General features: G+C 37.5%; 1 protein-coding gene across 2 annotated transcripts; it reads right to left on the reverse strand.

Moving 5' to 3' along the window:
• Positions 1-673: 673 nt before the first annotated feature.
• Positions 674-18,120, reverse strand: LOC131163080 (uncharacterized). 2 transcript variants are annotated; one of them, XM_058119787.1, is made up of 8 exons: positions 17,724-18,120; positions 17,455-17,547; positions 7,661-7,739; positions 7,465-7,543; positions 6,573-6,612; positions 6,341-6,475; positions 5,681-5,821; positions 674-1,065 (listed from the first exon to the last, which is right to left on the reverse strand). In XM_058119787.1, the coding sequence occupies exons 1-8, from the start codon at positions 17,945-17,947 to the stop codon at positions 792-794; spliced, it is 1,065 nt and encodes a 354-aa protein (XP_057975770.1). In that variant the 5' UTR covers positions 17,948-18,120; the 3' UTR covers positions 674-791. The 2 variants fall into 2 exon arrangements, with proteins under 2 accessions (XP_057975770.1, XP_057975771.1); XM_058119788.1 differs by lacking the exons at positions 6,573-6,612; positions 7,465-7,543; positions 7,661-7,739 and having other exon boundaries at positions 17,724-18,040.
• Between the last annotated feature and the right edge of the window lie 270 nt (positions 18,121-18,390).

Genomic DNA, 18,390 nt, shown 5'->3' on the forward strand with positions numbered 1-18,390 from the left:
GCAAGAAAGTCCATCAAAACTGGAGGAGCTGACCTGATGTTCTGATGTTATTATACCAATACAAATATTTCATTGTGCTGTCTCAAACCATGAAATTAGGGTTATTTATGTGGAAGTGTGAATTCAATATCAGGTGTTGAAGAAAATTGTCCTATACAGTTTGTTCCCCTTGGTGATAATATGTTTGACCCACCTGCTATAAAATGTATGGAGACGTGAAAATTTACATGTGAAGGAGCCAATTCTATTCCATGTTTTATTTTGTTTTTGCATCATGGTTATTAAGTTGGCATTTGTCTCCTTGCGTGGGTGGGTGGCTGTGTTGGTGCTTTCCTGCATGACATAAATGTTTTACTACAACTGAGGCGCTGCCATTAGTAAGGTGGTTCCTCCTGTAAAGATGGCATCCTCATTAAGTGAATCATATTTGGAGGACCTACCGAATTATGGTTTGGCGGAAAATTTTCTTCAAATAGCCTCACCACCCCTTGCAAGCGTTCTCTCTCTCTCTCTCTCTCTCTATATATATATATATATGTGTGTGTGTGTGTGTGTGTGAGCAGCTTCCGTATATGCAGGGAAAGGACAATCTGGCACACAAAATTCCCATTTATATAGGGTTTGATAAGGGAGACTGATAGTTCACCATACATGTAAACATGCGTGCGCACAATTGATGTAAATTTTAACATTTGACACTTGATGCTTATTAGCATGATTTCGTTTAGTTCTTTTAATTGTGTTTACAGTGCATAACATCTTTATGACAACATTGAAAGAATCCAATGAAATCATCCAAATGGGTTCTTCATATGAACAATGATGTTTGACAATCCAGATTTGTAACTTGGATGAATTAGTTTCACTCCTAATTCCTTCTTCATGCGTGAGTTGGACACCCGCTTCTCACGTTTGGAACTTTGCTTCTGAATAATTGATCCTGTCATACCAGGAGACGTGCTTTTTTTTATCTGGTTTGGCCACGTTTCCTTGATCAAGTGCTTTGCAAATGCAAATACTTCCTCCCTTGGAGCAGGGTCATCATCAACTATATTATAGATATTCCTGAAACATGGGTTGCCGAAATAGTGAAACGAGAATATTCTGAGAGCATGTACACTGGACAAGTCCAAAGAATTTGACTTACTGATACAGAATGAAACGTTAAACAAGGGGAAGAAAGGAAGAAAGCAAACAATGACAAGCTCCACTGCAATGGAAATCATGTTCACATGCAGCATTCTATTTTGAGCAGTCTTCAAAAATCATTACTCTTTCAAAAAATACAAAATTTAAATGGTTCCATCACATTCCTCCTAGAACATCGCATTAAAAGACAACAAGAAGCCTTAAAGTTCTACCAGGTGGGATTGGTTACATGAATCTTTTTCCGTTGATTCATCCGATTGAGAGCATTTTCCCCTACCATATTAATAGTTATAAAATCCTCATTCCAAATTATTTTAGGCTACCCCTACCAATTTTCACGTTAGAAATAATAACTCCTCACAAGTGCATTACCAGACTCGTGTTTCAAATGCCCAAACCATATAAGTTGCTCCTCATATTCAATTGATGCTATGCCTAGATAGCATTTCGGAATCTTTTATTTTTCATATATGTTTTTGAGCATAGCTAGCCTTATAGCTGTCTAATATAACTATTCTATGGTCACACAACATGCATGACGTACTCCATTTTACCCGACTTGCTTTAATTTTATAGATTACATCCTCTTCAATTTTCCCTTTTGCTTGCATAATAGATATAGAAAATTTTTAAGTGTTATTAATTTCTTGATTATCAAGTCTAATCTTCTCTCAATTATTCCTTATATTACTGAAATTATATTTCATATACTTTGTTTTATTCCAAATTATCTTAAAACTTTTTGACTTTAAAGCAGTTCTTCAAAGTTCTAACTTAGATTCCACTGTACTTCTACTTTCATTAATCAAGACAATATCATCTGCAAACGACATATACCAAGGGATCTCTTTTTGGATATTCTTGGTGAGTTTGTCAATCACTAAAGTAAAAAGATAATGACACAAAGTAGAACCTTATGTACACAAATTATAATAAAAAAATCTATAGATTCCCCGCCTATAGTCCTAACGCTAATCATTACTTTATCAATACATCAACTTCATACCCTCTTCTTTTCTAAGATTCACCAAAGAACTTTCCTAGGTATTTTACCATATGCTTTCTCAAGGTCAATAAAAATCATATGCAAGTCCCTCTTCTTTTCTCTAAACTATTCTTCCATTAATCTTTTAAAAAGATAAATAACTTTTGTTGTTGATCTTTCAGGCATGAAACCAAATTGATTCTTTGAAACTCTCGCTTCTAGCCTAAATTTTTGTTCAATTACATTTTCCCAAAGTTTTATTGTATGACTCATAATCTTAACTCCACGATAGTTATTACAATTTTGAATATTGCCTTTGCTTTTGTATAAAGGTAATAATGTGTTTTTCCTACATTCCTCCGACATTTTCTTAGTTCTTAGAATAATGTTGAATAGATTAGTTAACCATTTACTTCTTTTATCTCCTAAATATTTCCAAACTTCAATTGGTATGTTATCCAATCCTATTGTTACCTATTTTTCTCTAACTTTAGCAAGTTCATAAATGTCTCTTTATCCTTCTTTCATACTTTGTATTATATAAAGTATCATAAGTTCTACGTTTAACTTCATTAATGGTGTTTTTTTTTTTTTTTTTTTTTTTGCATTTTTTCCTTACCTCTTTTTACTTTTCAAGGTTTTCTATATTTCTAAAACTTTGCTATATTTTATACCAATTTCTTTGTGTCTTAATGGTTTTTTGGACTTCTTGATCCCTCTTTTGCTATCTTTTTGATAGAGTTAGTCATCTAATTCCAAATAGTATTCGCATTTATCTTACCTCTTATTGTCCAACCACACTCTTTGATCATATATTTGAATTTTGCTATATTTTCTCCATTCAAACTCCACTACCTAGTCCTTTTATGTTGATTTACTTTATTCTTTTTCTTCCATTTTTTAGTATGTATATTTAATATTAAGACTCTATACTACGTAACCAAATTTCACCTACAATAACTTTACCATCCTTACAAGATAGACAATCTCCCTTCCTTTATTTGACTTTTATTTTGCCCACCCTTGAAAGTTATTGTGTTCTTTTTATAAACAAGTATTCAACATAACTAAATCGTAAGACATGGAAAAATCTAAAATTTTATCACCGACCTCATTTTTATCTCCATATCCAAGTCTTCCATGTATCCTCTCATAACCTATGTTATCCTTTCCAATGTGTTTACTCAAATCAGAAATGTCTATTCAAATGTTCACATCCCTTGTAAAATACTACCAAAATTATCTTTTAAGAATTTCTACTAATCCAATTTGGGGAGCATACACACTAATGACATTTACTATCTCCAAGCCTAAAACTATCTTGATTTTAATGATCTTATCGCCTATTCTTGTAACATCCACTATATTATCTTTTAGGCCTTTGTCTACAATAATTTCCACGTCATTTTTTATGTTTCTCTTTTCCTGTGTACCAGAGTTTAAATCTTGATTTTTTTATTTCTCTAGTTTTATCCCCTACCAATTACGTTTCTTGAAGGCAAATTAAGTTAATTTTCCTTCTAAACATTGTTTCCACAATTTTCATGCTTTTACCTATAAGAATTCCTATATTTCAAGTACTATTCTAATCTTAGTCCCTTGTGCTAACTTCTTAACCCTTTCCTTTATATATTGACCTAGTCTATCCCCTTGAGCCGAGTGGATTTGTTAAGGATTTATGATATATAGATTTGACAATTTTTATATTGTCTGTCAGCTACCTAATGTAACCCTAATCCTTTATCCAGGTTTGGGACCAGCTGTTTGCACAAAGATAATTATTGTTACAAAGGCAAAGTGCAAGTTCGAGTTTTTTTTTTTTTTTTTGAATACAAATTTATTTCACATGGATAATACAACAATAACTAAAAACCTACCACCTACATTGAGCAATCTAAACATAAAAAAAATTAATCTACACTAAAGTACTTTCGATTTTTTTCTTTAAATCAAGATTTGCAAAAAGAAAACACAAAAAAACATGTGCTAAGCCTACAAATCGAAAACACAATGTCTACATGCATATATTAAGTCTCCGAAAACAGAAACACAAAATCCACTCTAATAACGAACGATTGAGGAGAGAAAATCCAAAAGAGGAGAAGATTTCACTGGCGGCTAAAAATGGCAAGGTTGAATTTCAGACAAAAGTTTGGTGCCCCAATAAAAAGACCAACAACCAACAAAAAATACGTAGTATCCTTTGATGTCGGAAATTTACCACCAATGGAAGGATATGATGAGCAATGAGGGATTGCAACAATTCTTCAAACCAAAATCAAGATGGGCAATAAAGTAATCAACAATGCCAAGGTAAACTCTCACACCACTCTGCCAGCTCAAATCAACATGCATATTTTCTTTCGAATTCAATGCAAAGAATTTTCAGATTGTCTCCAACATAACTTAACCCCCCCCACCCCTTCAAAAAATCCCTCATCAATTTTTGGTCTTGAATTGAACCATTCCCCAAATTTTTGGCAACTACTCCGCCTCAAATCTGGCCTCTACATTGTCAAATCTAATCCCTTGTAGGAACCTGACCATGCCGATCAACACCAATTCGAGGTCCTTAAAACTCAAGACCAAGTTCTTGATGATGGTCTTAAACTGAAAAGACTTGTTTTTTGCCCTTATCAAAACTCACGATAAAGCTCTGCAATGGGCGAGGTAAGTGGGTGAAGATTTCCTTAAAGCTTCATTTCAAGAAAAAATAATGATTCAAGAACTCATTGCAATCGATCTATGCCAAAACCCAAGGTTCTTGTAGGGGTCAAAGAAAGAAAAAGGGAACCAAAATTTAAGAGAGAAATTGAGGAAAGAGAGATGGAGAATGTTAGACTCGCAGCTAAGATAGAAAGACGACAAATCTTGGAAAGACCCAGCTTTGAATCTTCCAAGAAGTTTCAGGTATTAATTAGTTCGTGATCTCTTAGGTGATAAAGAGCTGGAGGAGGACTGTCTTCATTGGGGAAGATGGTTGGAGAACAGTGTCGCTGCACAACGGAAAGAGAGACGACCATGGCTGGAGATTTGACAAACTGGAGGTGGCTTCAGTCAACCTTTTGCTGCGAGTGTCGGAAGGAAAAGGAGGCGAGAAATATATGATCCACCGGAGATGGGCAATCAGCTGGAGAAGACAGCCAGCTAGAGATGGCAGATCAAAGATGGGCCTGTAACTTCTTGCAGCTTCTTGACACAACAAATCGCGGGCACGCAGAGCCAGATCTTAGACTCCTCTTGATCCTCTAAGATCAAATCTTGAAATGGAATCTCTTGTGAACAATTCTTATTGATCGCTTGCAGCAAAAGGAATTGAATCAAAATAACTGCAACTTGTTCTAGTTGGTGACAACAATGGCAGTGCAGTGGATATGGTTTGAGAACTGCTTTGATACCAAATAGATGTATGAAAGGAATAGAAACAGGAACAGAGATAGAAAGAGGAGAAGAAGAAAGAAGAAAAAGAAAGGAGCAGAACATCTGACTAACTAGAACAAAAAATAAAGTAAATTAAGTTTGGCAAGGATGGAGATTTAAACTTACCTGGGGCTTGGCACACTAATACTGCTAGCCTTGAGTGCTTGACAAATGTCGGCTACATGAATTCTGGATGTGTATTGCCTGGTTACTCTCCTTTTCTGAGCTTCTGACAATGGCATCTGCTTAATTATGGTATCTACAGCACTGCAGTGCAACACAGCTCATAAGAGAGATTTGAAAATGCAACCAAGATCCATCACACAAGCTCTAGGATGAATTTATCTTTTAAATGACCATTAGCCAAAAAGAAGTGTGTTCAAAATCAGCTACATTATAATCTGGTCCCGTATGATAACAGCCCAAATAATGTCAATAAACCAATGACATTTTGGGGAAGATTAGCTGGATCTTCTGTTAAATCTTACGAATTTCCTACTTAATTCAGATGCCTATTTTGCTGCTGACGTGGAGGAATTGGTACTAGCCTACTCGATATGTTCCTTGCCTGGTTCGCTATAGGAAGTGCTTTCAGCAAATGGGGAGGGGAAGATTCATAGCTATGAATCTTCCGTCAATGGTTGAAGGCAAACCTTCTTTGAATTTGTATGCCTGTGCTTAAGGACTGGTATTGAGAGGGTAGTACTAGTAATATTGTCAATTACTAGATCACAGGTACCAAATAATAACTAGCACAGAACCATCATTTCTACATATGTTTACAACCTTCTGCCAGGGCCATAGATGCCTCCCAGTCGAAATATTTGGGCAGAGAGCCCAAGATCATGGCCCAGATCTAGCCATCCTTCCTCAGCTGCTACCCTCACTTTAGCCAATTCACTTTCAGGGCTTACAGGACAACTGCAACAAGATCATCCATATTTTCAGTGGCAAATGATGTCAGCATATTGCATGACAGTTCACATGCAGATGTGATTAGTAAGATACACTTGCTTACTACTCATCTACCCATGCTCCACCACAATTTCCATAAACACCTGTAGATTAGAAGCAGTATGTCTTCAGAAGCTTTTAATAGGATGAAATCGTAGATGCTGTTTAGAAAGAGATATAAGTTTAAATAGAAAAAAATATTATCAGCATAATCATCTCCCAGTTAGGTCAGGAGAGGCACGAGGATGCAAAAGGCATCTTTGCTGTAAATAATGCAAATGCTAAAACGTATAATGCAGATAAGCTGCTGCAATATGATCAAAAGATAAAACCTGCCACTGCTGCCAATATGTCCAATCAAATGCTTGACAGATTACATGGAAAAATCAAATAGATTATTCTCTAACGCAGGTTGGGCTTACATCTCATCCCCCCCCCCCCCCTCTTTCTCTGTCTTTGGACCAGATGGTTTCGTTTTGGGTTAATCATGATAATAAAAGTCACATGGAAACATGAGACCAAAACAAAGATGACCAAGAATTACCCATGTTGGTCAGCACATTTACTTATTGTCTTCTAATTTAACTCCCATCAGTCTATAATCAGTAGTCAAGTTCAATGAAATCATGTTCCATCAAACACCATTGAGTTTAAAAATCACAATAATAATTCCTGTAAATTTTTTTTTTAACAAAATACAGTTTAATTGATATCACTGCTCATGATAAATACCAAAGAAACTCGACTGGAAGAATTGCTTAAAAATAGATTATTAAACAAGTCAATGAAATCAATTCTGCCCAATGGGAAAGGAGAGAGGGCATCTGCTGTAGAGATATCAATCTCATGCAATTGCATGCAAATATGTCTACATTTTAATATTCATGTGCCTGCACTCAAGCATATAGCACAGTTATGAATATGTTGGCCTGATAGCAGTTATAAGCAAGACATACTGGTCGATGACAAGTAACACAGCCATTGAAGATTTCCATCCATTAGTCTGCTTCTCAAAATTTGCCTATGTTGAAGCATCTGAGGACACAGAGAAAAACAGCACATAAGGGCAGCTGCTAATAGAGATTATAAAATAGACTCTCAAACAGTGAATGATAAAAATTTTCAGAAAAAGTGAAAAAAATCTTAGCTTACTGGATCACCAAGACCTACAACAGGAGGGATTGAAACAAGGAGATGTGTATGATGTTTCATAGTATCAAGAACTCCTGGCCTGAAAAACAAGTAATGCAGGTGCCAAGAAAAGCAAAGTGGAGAAAAATAGAAAAACAAATGAAACAAGAAATCAAGTACAGTAAAACAGTGAACGACTTTTATATGCACTATGCACTTTTAACATATTGAGGTCATGGATTTGTGCAGCAATTTGATCAATTTTTTCGGTAACATTCATCCCAGGAACATATGTGATGTAGGACAAGTGTTAGAATTCAGAGATTGAGAGAGAATTAGGGGAGAGAATTAGTAGTAGAAGAAACAGCAGAAGCAGGACAGAGCCAGGACAGAAGAATAAGCAGAGAGAGAGAGAGAGAGACAGAAAGAGGAAGAACAGTACAGAGATGGGGAAGGAAGTAAGAAGAAGAGGGAAACTGCAGCAATTCTGATTTCAAATGGTTAACTGTACATCAACTTGCATGTCCAGCACTTATACTCGCTACTATTACTAACACATATTTCCAAAATAACCCAAAATAAATGCATAATTACAAAAAACCAAAGAAAGTTACTAAATAATAATTCAAAAGAGATCCTAATACAAGCACAATTTCCTAAATCTATGCCTAAAATAGGTGTGCCGAATGGACGCCCTATAGGATGTAGATGGTCCTTCATCAATATGTTCCAATTGAAGTCATGAAATGTCACCAATAAAGCATGTTACATACGTGATGAAGCACCCGTCTGAAGCATTGAGACCGCATATGGCGAGATTAAGTCGTGCACTTACAAATGAATCACTTAGAAGATGACCAAGTAGCCATATAAGGCGAGATTAAGTCAGGAAAAGTTACTTGGACCGTCATGGCCGAGGACTAGGGGCAACTTATTGCCCAGCCAAAGGATGATTGGGAACCACAATTCAGCCTAATTTTTGTAGTCCTACATTGCCCATATTTCAATCTCTCTCATAAAACACGTCATGAAAGAGATTTACTTGATATATGGTGGCAACCATTCACTAAGAAAGAAGGCAACTATGACAAAAGACACTAACCTACCATGAGGTTTAGCAAAGACGCAAATCTCCCCTGAGATTTCAAAATTTTCATAAATTTCTCCTAAGGTTCGGCAAAAAGACGTGGATCTCTCTTGAGGTTTTAAAAATCCAACAAACCTCCCCAAAGATTTAGCAAAATAATGGGCCTTCCCCTGATATTTGGCAAAATGACAAGTTAGGGAGGGGTGTAAGTCTCAAAAAATAAATACTTGGGGAGGTTTGTGGATTTCTTGAAACACAAGGGGAGGTACATGTCTTTTTGTCAAACCTTTAGGGAGATCTACGTGTTTTTCCCCTCAAAGAAAGAACATTCATTTTAAGTACTCACAGGAAACACAACTAGAACTTAAGTGGTCAATAAAGAGCCAGTAACAAAAGCAAAAAGGCGGTTCGCCATCACCAGAATTAATATATTTATTTGGACAAACTCTCATCCTTTTATCTTTCTATTAATATAAGCCAAACCTTATTTTGCCCTTGCTTGTCCCTAGTAGAGGGAAATGTTCTCGATTGAGTGAATTGGTGAAAAAGGATTCATGTTACCCCACCTAATGGGACTTAAGGCTTCTTGTTGTTGTTTTGTTGCAGGGTTCCCCTACTTGAAAGGATTCCTAGTCACCTACATTTCTAAAAAGGGTGGCCTGAAATAACTTTTCGTCTCCCATTTCCCTATTTTACAAGGGGTCTATTTTTATGTTAAACACCAATCATGCCACCATTGCATGCAAAGGCGTCAATGGTTACATTGATGACTGAAAAGAATACGGATCCTATGATTTGCAATGATGATTTGTAGGGACCAAGCATAATCAAGTTTCACCCAAACTTGACTTGGTGGCAATTTGGCATCAATTAGCCTAAGGAAACCATTATACGACTTTTTACAGCTCTAAGGAGGTTGTGAATATGATGAAGCCGATTATTGAGGATTTGAGTATAGAAATGGGGTCCTAACTATAGCCCATCAGCCTTGAGACAAAAACATGTGGAGAGGTATGTTTTGTGATTATTGGGGACTGAAAACATGTGGAAGATTGAAAACAGGTGCAGGGCAAGAAATACAACAATTGACATAACTAATGGAGTCACACTTGCTAACTGTGTAGTGTTTAGACCCACATTCAAAAGGCATTGGAAGAAGAGTGATTTAAGTTTTATGTAAAAACAAAGGGGTAATGAAGGTTGACAACGAGCCCTTTCCAAAAGTAGCTGCAAGTGTTGCCCGGACCCCAAGATCTCGCCCTTTGGGTTAAGGTTAGGCTATGTAGAAGTGGAAGGACAATTGCTGTAAGAAGAAAGAGGAGTTGAGAGTGATGGAAAAAATTAAGGAAAAGAATGCAAGCAACCTAATCGGTCAGTGCAAGGTAGTTCAAGTGGATGACAAGGGAGCTATCTTTATGAAGAACATTGCTGGAGAACCTAAAACTTCCAAAGAATCCAATACCTTGTGCCCACTCCTAGAATTAGATGAAAAGCGGCATTAGCATCAACTTCGGAACCTTCATCAAAAGTTGGTTTTTGCAAGGTTGGGATTTGGTAAGCCTATTGAGAAAAACATAGAAAAACAACCACTTACCAACCCAACAGAGAAGGCTTGAGACGAGAAGGCCAATCAAGAGGCAGTATGAATTTGCTAATCAGCTAGTCAAAAGGACAGAGTGGAGGTTGAAGCAAAGTGATAGGAGACGGCGGAAGCCACACACAAAAAAACTAATCAAGCCATCCAAAGAAGAAGTGGAGCTAGTGTGTGTTGGAGTTCCCCATAGCAAGAACCATCAGATTCAGCTTTGCATTTAGATCCACCATCCGAGATTGCAAAGTTTCCACCGTATGGCCAAAGTCCTCTGACATCTCACCTAGCAAACTTGCTTGATGATTTTGTGCTCCCATCACTTCATCAACAAGTTCTCTCATCTGGGCCACCTCCACGGCCACAATATTGGTTGTTGTCTCAACCTATGCTTCCAGCACGCTGATCCTCTCAGCATTGTTTGGTGCCACAGTCACTTACCAAAGCTATCCAAGTCCCACAACGAAGGTAACGAAGGCTGTGAAGATGACACCACAAGTAGTTCTTACGTTGAACATTCTACCTCTTATGAATATTAACATGCTTTTACTCTACCAACCACCTTTGGTGTCATTCTAGAACAGCAGGCTGTTTTAGATAGAGATGATGTGGCAGTAGAAATGCACACTCCCAAGCTTGTAGCCCTGGAGGCTGATAAAGAGGAGACTTACTGTGCTAACTTGGCCATATCACTTTCCACAAGCCGGCCAAATCACTTAACTTGGCCACAATCACTTTTGTGTTTGTGGTTAACTTAGCAATATCACAAATAGAGAGTTCTTACACATGCCAACTTTTGTGTTTTTCTTTGTGGCATCAATTTTTTATCTTTTGGAGGCCAGATGGCACAGTAAAAATAGTGGTGGCCAATAGTCACCCCTTTACAGTTGATCTCACGCTTTGGAAGCTGACTAATATGATGAGTATAGTGGCCTAGCAACATGGCTAAAACTTTTGTTTTTCTGTGTCAAAAAGCACTGCCTTTTAATCTAAGTAGGCAACAATTTAGTCAGTTGAGAGGAAGATTAGTCACCCTCAGTCAACAATTAGCAATATCACAAATAGAGAGTTCTTAAAGGAATGAGCAAGATCCTATGAGAAGCTGGTACAAGTACAATAGAGATGCTCGGCCTAATGCAAATATGAAAAGGAAGAGTTGGGCAAAAAAAAAAAAAAACTATACGTTTATCTCAGACACAACTGGCCGAACCAGGGAGTTCATCCCCTTTTTTGAAGCTAAAGGCCAAAGAGAAATTTATTTGGGAGAATTAAGCATTAAGAGGCATTTGATAGATTGAAGGCATACTTGTCAAATTCACCTATGTTAATGCCAGCTCAAGTTGGGAATCCGATGATTTTGTATATCACTGCGGCCAAAGCATCATTAGGAGCATGGCTAACACAGGAAAATGATCAAGGCAAGCAACAAGCATTTAGTACCTTAGCAGAACTTTAAATAAGGAAGAGCTTTGGCATTCGGCCATAGAGAATTTGTGGCTTTTGTGCTTAGCATTATTCTTTGCTTGTTCAAATTTAAGGCATTACTTAGTACCTGCACTAGCATCAATACTAGGCCAAAATTATGTATTGAAGTATGCTCTCCCACCCTATGCTTGGGGGTTCAATTGGTAAACGGACTATGGCTTTAGCCACAATACATCTTGCAAGAAGACATAAAAGGTCAAGCTTTAGTGAATTTCTTGTTAATCATTCCTTTGTAGAGGTGGATTACACAGTTCTTGATATTGGGATCATTGTCCTATCCCCTTGGCATATGCAATTTGATGGGTTGAGACTAGGGATAGTCATAACATCCTCATAGGGTGCAAAGAACATGATGTCCATTGTCTTTGATTTTGTGTGCTTGAATAATCAAGCCGAATATGAAGCACTGGCAATTGTTATAACAAACCCTGCAGATATAGAGTTCCGTTTTGGTAAAAGTTCTTGGAGATTCATTCCTAGTGGCTAATTAGGTGAACAATGACTATGCATGCAACAACCTTGGGCTTTAGCCTTATTGGTCATTGGTGCAAGAGTTCAAGGTTTGATGAAATTAGTTTAGAACATGTGGAAAAGGCAAACATCATGAATTGCCATAGTATGCATCTGTATGCAGTACAAGAGATTGCCAAGATGAGAGTTCTTCAAAAATGAAAGTTGAAATGAGAATTCCTAAGTTGAGACATACATGATGACAACTAGTTTGCAACCTGCGGAAGAGATCTGCCAAGAAGCGGAAGCCCTTTGCCTTTGTGGGATGGAATTTAGAAAAGGAACTGAGGATGTTGACTTGAGGATGTTCTTTTACTCTTCCTGATTTTGGACATAATTTTGAGCCACTAAACTTTCTGAATCTATTTGATCACTACTCTCTTGATTACATTTCACACACCAAAAGAAAATTTGCATTTGATTATTCTAAATAGTGCCAAGCACAAGTAATTCTTTTTTTGCACTTCATCATTCCTATTTGCATTATCCCAGGTCATGCTGCAAACACATGCAACTCTTGTTTGCATTTTGTTAGTCTTTTCGTTAATTTGTCAGGCTTGCCAGTTTGGGATCCCTAACGTAAATTCAACATGACTCAGTAAATTGTGAATTTTGAAATTGAGGTCGGGATATGATCAGCACCCTTGGAAATCCCACTTGGCGCTAGCTGAAAGGAAAGGTGACAGATAACACTTTTTATACTTGGGATTCGTGGTGATGGCACAACTAAAGAATGGCGACCACTTATTAATTAATATTAAATGCTACCAAACCAAGTAGTCGTGGGGGCATCATTTGTGTCATTTATGCACACTCTCATATGAGCCAAATGGAAGATGGGGAAAATAGGCACATTCAAGTTAAACTCAGGAAAAGCAACTCAATTGCATGGCTGAGTATCAAGGGCAATTTATCATCGAGCCAGAGGATGACAGAGCTCATTGTTATCATCCTCAGAGAGATTTCTTGCAGATAAAAATCTAGAGCCTTATGGCTCAAGGAGGGCGATCAGAACACTAGATTCTTTCAAACAATGAATGCCCACCATATTTGGAATACCATTTCTAGCATTGAAATTGGGGAGAACATCTTGATAGAGGAAAAGGAAATAAAAATGAGCATCTGTGAGTTCTATAAAGTCCTCTTCTCTGAATCCGAAAGCTGGAGACCTGTGGTAAATGGTATCAATTTTAGATCTCTCAGTTCCTCCATTGCAGAGTGGCTAGAGAGACACTTCGAAGAAACAAAAATCCTCCAAGCAATTAAAGATGCAATTGGGATAGTCCTTGGCCCGGAGGGATTCTCTCTGTCTTTCTCTCAGCCAAACCAGGGAGTTCTCAAGCAAGACACTGTCAACACCTTTAAGGAATACTTTAGATCTAGTGGATTTGTGAATAACACTAATGCTAGTTTTTAAAAAATTGATTCTGAAGAAAACAAGGGCAGTCAATATCAAGGATTTTCATTCAATAAGCTTGGTAGGAAGCATTTATAAGATACTTGCCAAATTTCTCACTGCGAGGATCAAAAGTGTCATTCTGTAAGTCATTGGGCAATACCAGCATGCCTTTGCGGCTGGAAGAAATATCATGGAGGCTGCCTTTATCGCTAATGAAGTTGTGGATTCCAATCGAAAGGAAAGAAAAGTGGGCTATGGGGGGACCACATCAATTGGAACTTTCTTCTATACCTTCTTAAAAAAAATGTGCTATGGGGAGCGTTGGTGGAGTTTGATTGCTCAATGCATCAATACTCCAAGCTTCTTAGTGCTCACAAATGGCTGTCCATCTGACTTCTTTCACTCCTCTAGAGGTTTGAGCTTGTTCATTGTGATGATGGAGGTGCTGAGCCTCATGCAAAAGAAAGCTATCTAAGGAGGGTTTCTTAATGGTCTTAGAGTAGGCAAGAATGGAAGGCCCATGTAAGAGTGACATCTTTTTCTGGTGGATGATACCATCATTTTTTATGAAAGTGACCCCCTCCACATTCTCAATTTGCGTTCAATTTTGGTGGGTTTTGAAGCCAACTTAGGCTTGAAAGTAAATCTTGGAAAGAGTGAACTTATTCCGATTGGCGATAGCATAGGAGGACCTTTCCTTGCTGGCCTTTTGGGGTACAAGATGGGAACTTACTCCATCAATTATCTTAGGCTCCCTTTTGAAGCCAAATTCAAAGATCGAGGAGTGTGGGATCCCATTACTAAGAAGTTATAAAAAAAATATTGGCAAGATGGAAAAGGAATTTCTTGTCTAAAGGTGGTAGACTCACTCTTATTATCAATGTTTTAAAAGGTGAAGGCGTAAGACGAGGTGTAAGCCTCAAGGCGTTGAGGTGTAAGCATTTTGGGACTGTATTTTTTAAAATAATTAATAAACAAAATAAATTTATATATAATATAAAAATGAGAAAAAAAAATTTAGAATGACGGAGAAAAAAATAAAAACATAATTTTCAAAGACACTGGCAGAGAGTCTCCTGGGAGTCTACGACGAACAGCACTAGAGAGAGAGAGTCGAAGACTCGAATTAGTTTGAGGAAAGACCTCAAACTAAGAAGAGACCTCGAAGCAGAGAGGTTGTAGGGGGTCGCGGAGAGAGATGAGAGGCTATAGAGTGTCTCTGGAGAGAGACGAGAGGTCTGAATGGGTTGTTGGAGAGAGACGAGACGTCGAAAGGGGTCATCAGAGGCAGATGAGAGGTCAGAAGGGGTCGTTGACTCGTAGGAGAGAGACGAGAAGCTGAAGGAGTCTTCAAAGCCAGACGCTAGCTTGGAAAGAGACTAGAGGTACGAAGGGGTCATCGGGGAGAGACAAGACATCAGAAGGGGTCATCAACTCATCAGAGAGAGACAAGAAGTAGGAGGAGTCGTCGGAGAGAGATGGAAGCTTGGAAGAAAGAAGACTTCGTCAAGAGAGGGGGGTTTTGATACTCGTCCAAGCCCTAACAATTCTGTTTATTTGGTTTTTTTTTTTTTTTTAATATTTTAAATCAATCTGCTCCCATAAGGCATACGCCTTCCCATCTGAGGCGTAAAAGGAAAGCCTTTTGTCCTAAGGCATACGCATTCTCCCTTAAGGCGCACGCATTTTAGGATTTACACCTTTTAAGTTACGCCTTAGGGCGTTTTATGCTCAAAATGCATCAAGGTGCGCCTCACGAATGCCTTTTAAAACACTGCTTATTATGAGTACCTTGACAAGCCTTCCTGGCTATTTCATGTCTCTCCTTCCTTTACTGACTTTAGTTGCCAAGAGACTTGAAGGAATCCAAAGGAGATTCCTATGGGGGAGCGTGGAGGCAGAATTCAAATTCCACCTTGTCAAATGGGGTATGGATAAAACCCATTTGCTCTATATGTTTGGGGCTGAAGTCCCTTCATACTTTCAATAAACGCTTCTTGGGAAATGATTAGGGAGATTCATGAACAAGAAAAACCACCTTTGGCAGGGAATCATTGCTTCCAAATTTGGGTTAGCGCAAAATGAATGGACCACTTAGGTTGGTAGAGGATTGTACAATGTAGTGTGTAACAATCTTGGACCCAACTCCGGTGAGGTATTGTCCGCTTTGACCCACAGGCCTCATGGGTTTGTCCTATAAAAGGTGCCTCACATAGTTGGAGTCCAAACCATCCTTATAAGCTCAAGATCTCCCAAGTACACATCTGATGTGGGACCGTGACACTCTCTTGTAGTGAATGAAGACTAAGCAATTTTAGAATTCTGTGACATCCTACATGATGGTGATTATTTGTACTTTGGGTGGGCATCCCCTTAATGCTCTTTTAATAAAATTCCTTTACTATAAAAAGAAAAACATATTTGGACCTTTCATTGATTTCCTTTACATCCCTCTTAGCCTTAGTCACATTTGAAACTTTAAAAAGTCCAATTTTACGAGACACTGATAATTTAGGTAAGGGAGTTTGTACCAAGTTCACAAATATCCCTGTGAACCAACCAAGTAAAAGGAGAGAAGTATTGACCTCAAAACTTGGGCCATCAACATAGTGAAAGGCAGAGGAAAAGCTTTGATATTGGAAACCACAATTTCGGCCTAATTTGGGTACTCCTACATCCTCCATATTTCAATCAACTACTCATCAAACACGTCGCCAATATCCAAGGAAGGGATCCTTGCGATATAGCGGCAAAAGTTCCTGCAGAAAGACATGAGGTAGTTACATGCCTAAATTTGAATTCAAATGAACCACAAGATTTAAATTAAATGTAGTTATATGTTTGAATTTGAATTTAAATGTGCCAAGGAATTTGAATTATGGAATAGGGGTTGAGTTGTTAAGAGAATCTACTCCCCATATTTTTATGATTAGGGCTAAACTATTTGAAATTAGGTAATAAAAAGCTCGGTAACAATGAGAAAAAGGTCTCTGCAATCAACAAACTTAATATACTTATTTTGACCTATAGTGTCATCCTCCTCTCTCTCTCTCTCTCTCTCTCTCTCTCTCTCTCTCTCTAATACTAAAAAGAGGATTCTCCCATTGGTGTCATGAGTCATCTTTCAAAAATATCAAATTTATCCCTATAACTACCAATGATTATTTCAAAATGCTCCCTTAACTACCCATAATTATCCCAAAATACTCTTATAATTATATCAAATTTGTTCCTATAATTACTCATAATTCTTTCAAAATAATCTTATAACTACCTACAACTATCCCAAAATGTCCTTATACTATTTAATTTTTTGTTAATTTTTTATAATTTTTTAAAATATTTCTCTAATACTAAAGGGGATTCTCCATTTGGTGTCATCTTTCAAAAATGTCAAATTTATCTTTATGAATACGCACACTTATCCCAAAATATCCTTATAACTATTTATAACTATCTCAAAATACCCTTATACTATTAAATTTTTTTTAAAGTTTTAATAAATAGAGAGCCGGGAGCGGCGCACATAGTGTGTGCCCATGGCAAGTATATATAATTTCTATGGTCTCTACAATCTTATTGTCCTTGAAGGGTTCCTAACTCGACAGGACACCTGTCCTTGTGAAGAGTGTGGCTTGAGTTCTCATATCATTTCTCATTTCTCATTTCCTTACAATGAAAGGGGTTCATTTTTCATGCAAAACCTACTACAATAATGGTGATGAAGATGATGATGAAGAACTCACTCCGGCTCATTTGCATCAAAAAGGTATACGTTGAGGCCCCTTTCCTCAAGCATCTTCTTCCTTGTAGTGGTTCTGCAAGTGCCAGAAACAACCCTGCATGACAATGTACCAGAAGTCAAAGAAAGCAGAGAAAAGTAAAGCTAGGATTTTGCTTCATCTCTTCTTCTTTTTTCTGTCCCCTTTTGCAACAAGAATAAACCGAACATGTTTGGTAATCAACAATCACTCTTTCAACACTGCAAACACGAAACCGTAATTTTGACGATTACCATCCACTGTTCATGAGATCTTGCGCCACGAACTGTCCCACAAAACCCATTCCGAGAATGAACATCCGATTCCGAGAATTCGACTCCAGTAATGAATCGGATGCGCAGCGGAGCAAGAGTGACGTCGGGGCTCGTCGAATAGCAATAGAATTTCTCGCAACTCGGCTGAATCGAAGAGAATTCGCAGATAATTGCTCCGACATCGACATGCTACATATATCCATAGGGCGAGTCAAGTTGCCCTGGAAGACGGCCGAGCTTTAACAATTAACAAAGTGCAAGCAGTGGCGGGCTTAATCCAATCCAATTCAGGGGAGCATTTTATCTCTGCTGAGAATGGGGATTTTCCTTTCTTAATTTATTGGACTGAGGGTAAAAGACACTTGGATTTGACAAATGACAATTTTTTTTTTCTTCACGTTTTAAAATATCAATCACATCTCTTGAGATTTTAGAAATGCCCCAAATCGTTATTAAGATTTACAAAAAAAAAAAAGACATTTTCTTCAAAAACTTATCTTTTATAAAATATGTGTTTGTGCTTTTGATAAATTTAATCAAAGTATTTAAAATTCTTAAAATCTTTATGAGGTTTTTGAAAATTTTGAAACTTAAGGAAGGTCATTGGAGTTTTTTTCTATTTTATCTTTAATTTAAAATAATATAT

Source organism: Malania oleifera, chromosome 8 (assembly GCF_029873635.1).
Source record: "Malania oleifera isolate guangnan ecotype guangnan chromosome 8, ASM2987363v1, whole genome shotgun sequence".
NCBI classification, from domain to species: Eukaryota; Viridiplantae; Streptophyta; class Magnoliopsida; order Santalales; family Ximeniaceae; genus Malania; species Malania oleifera.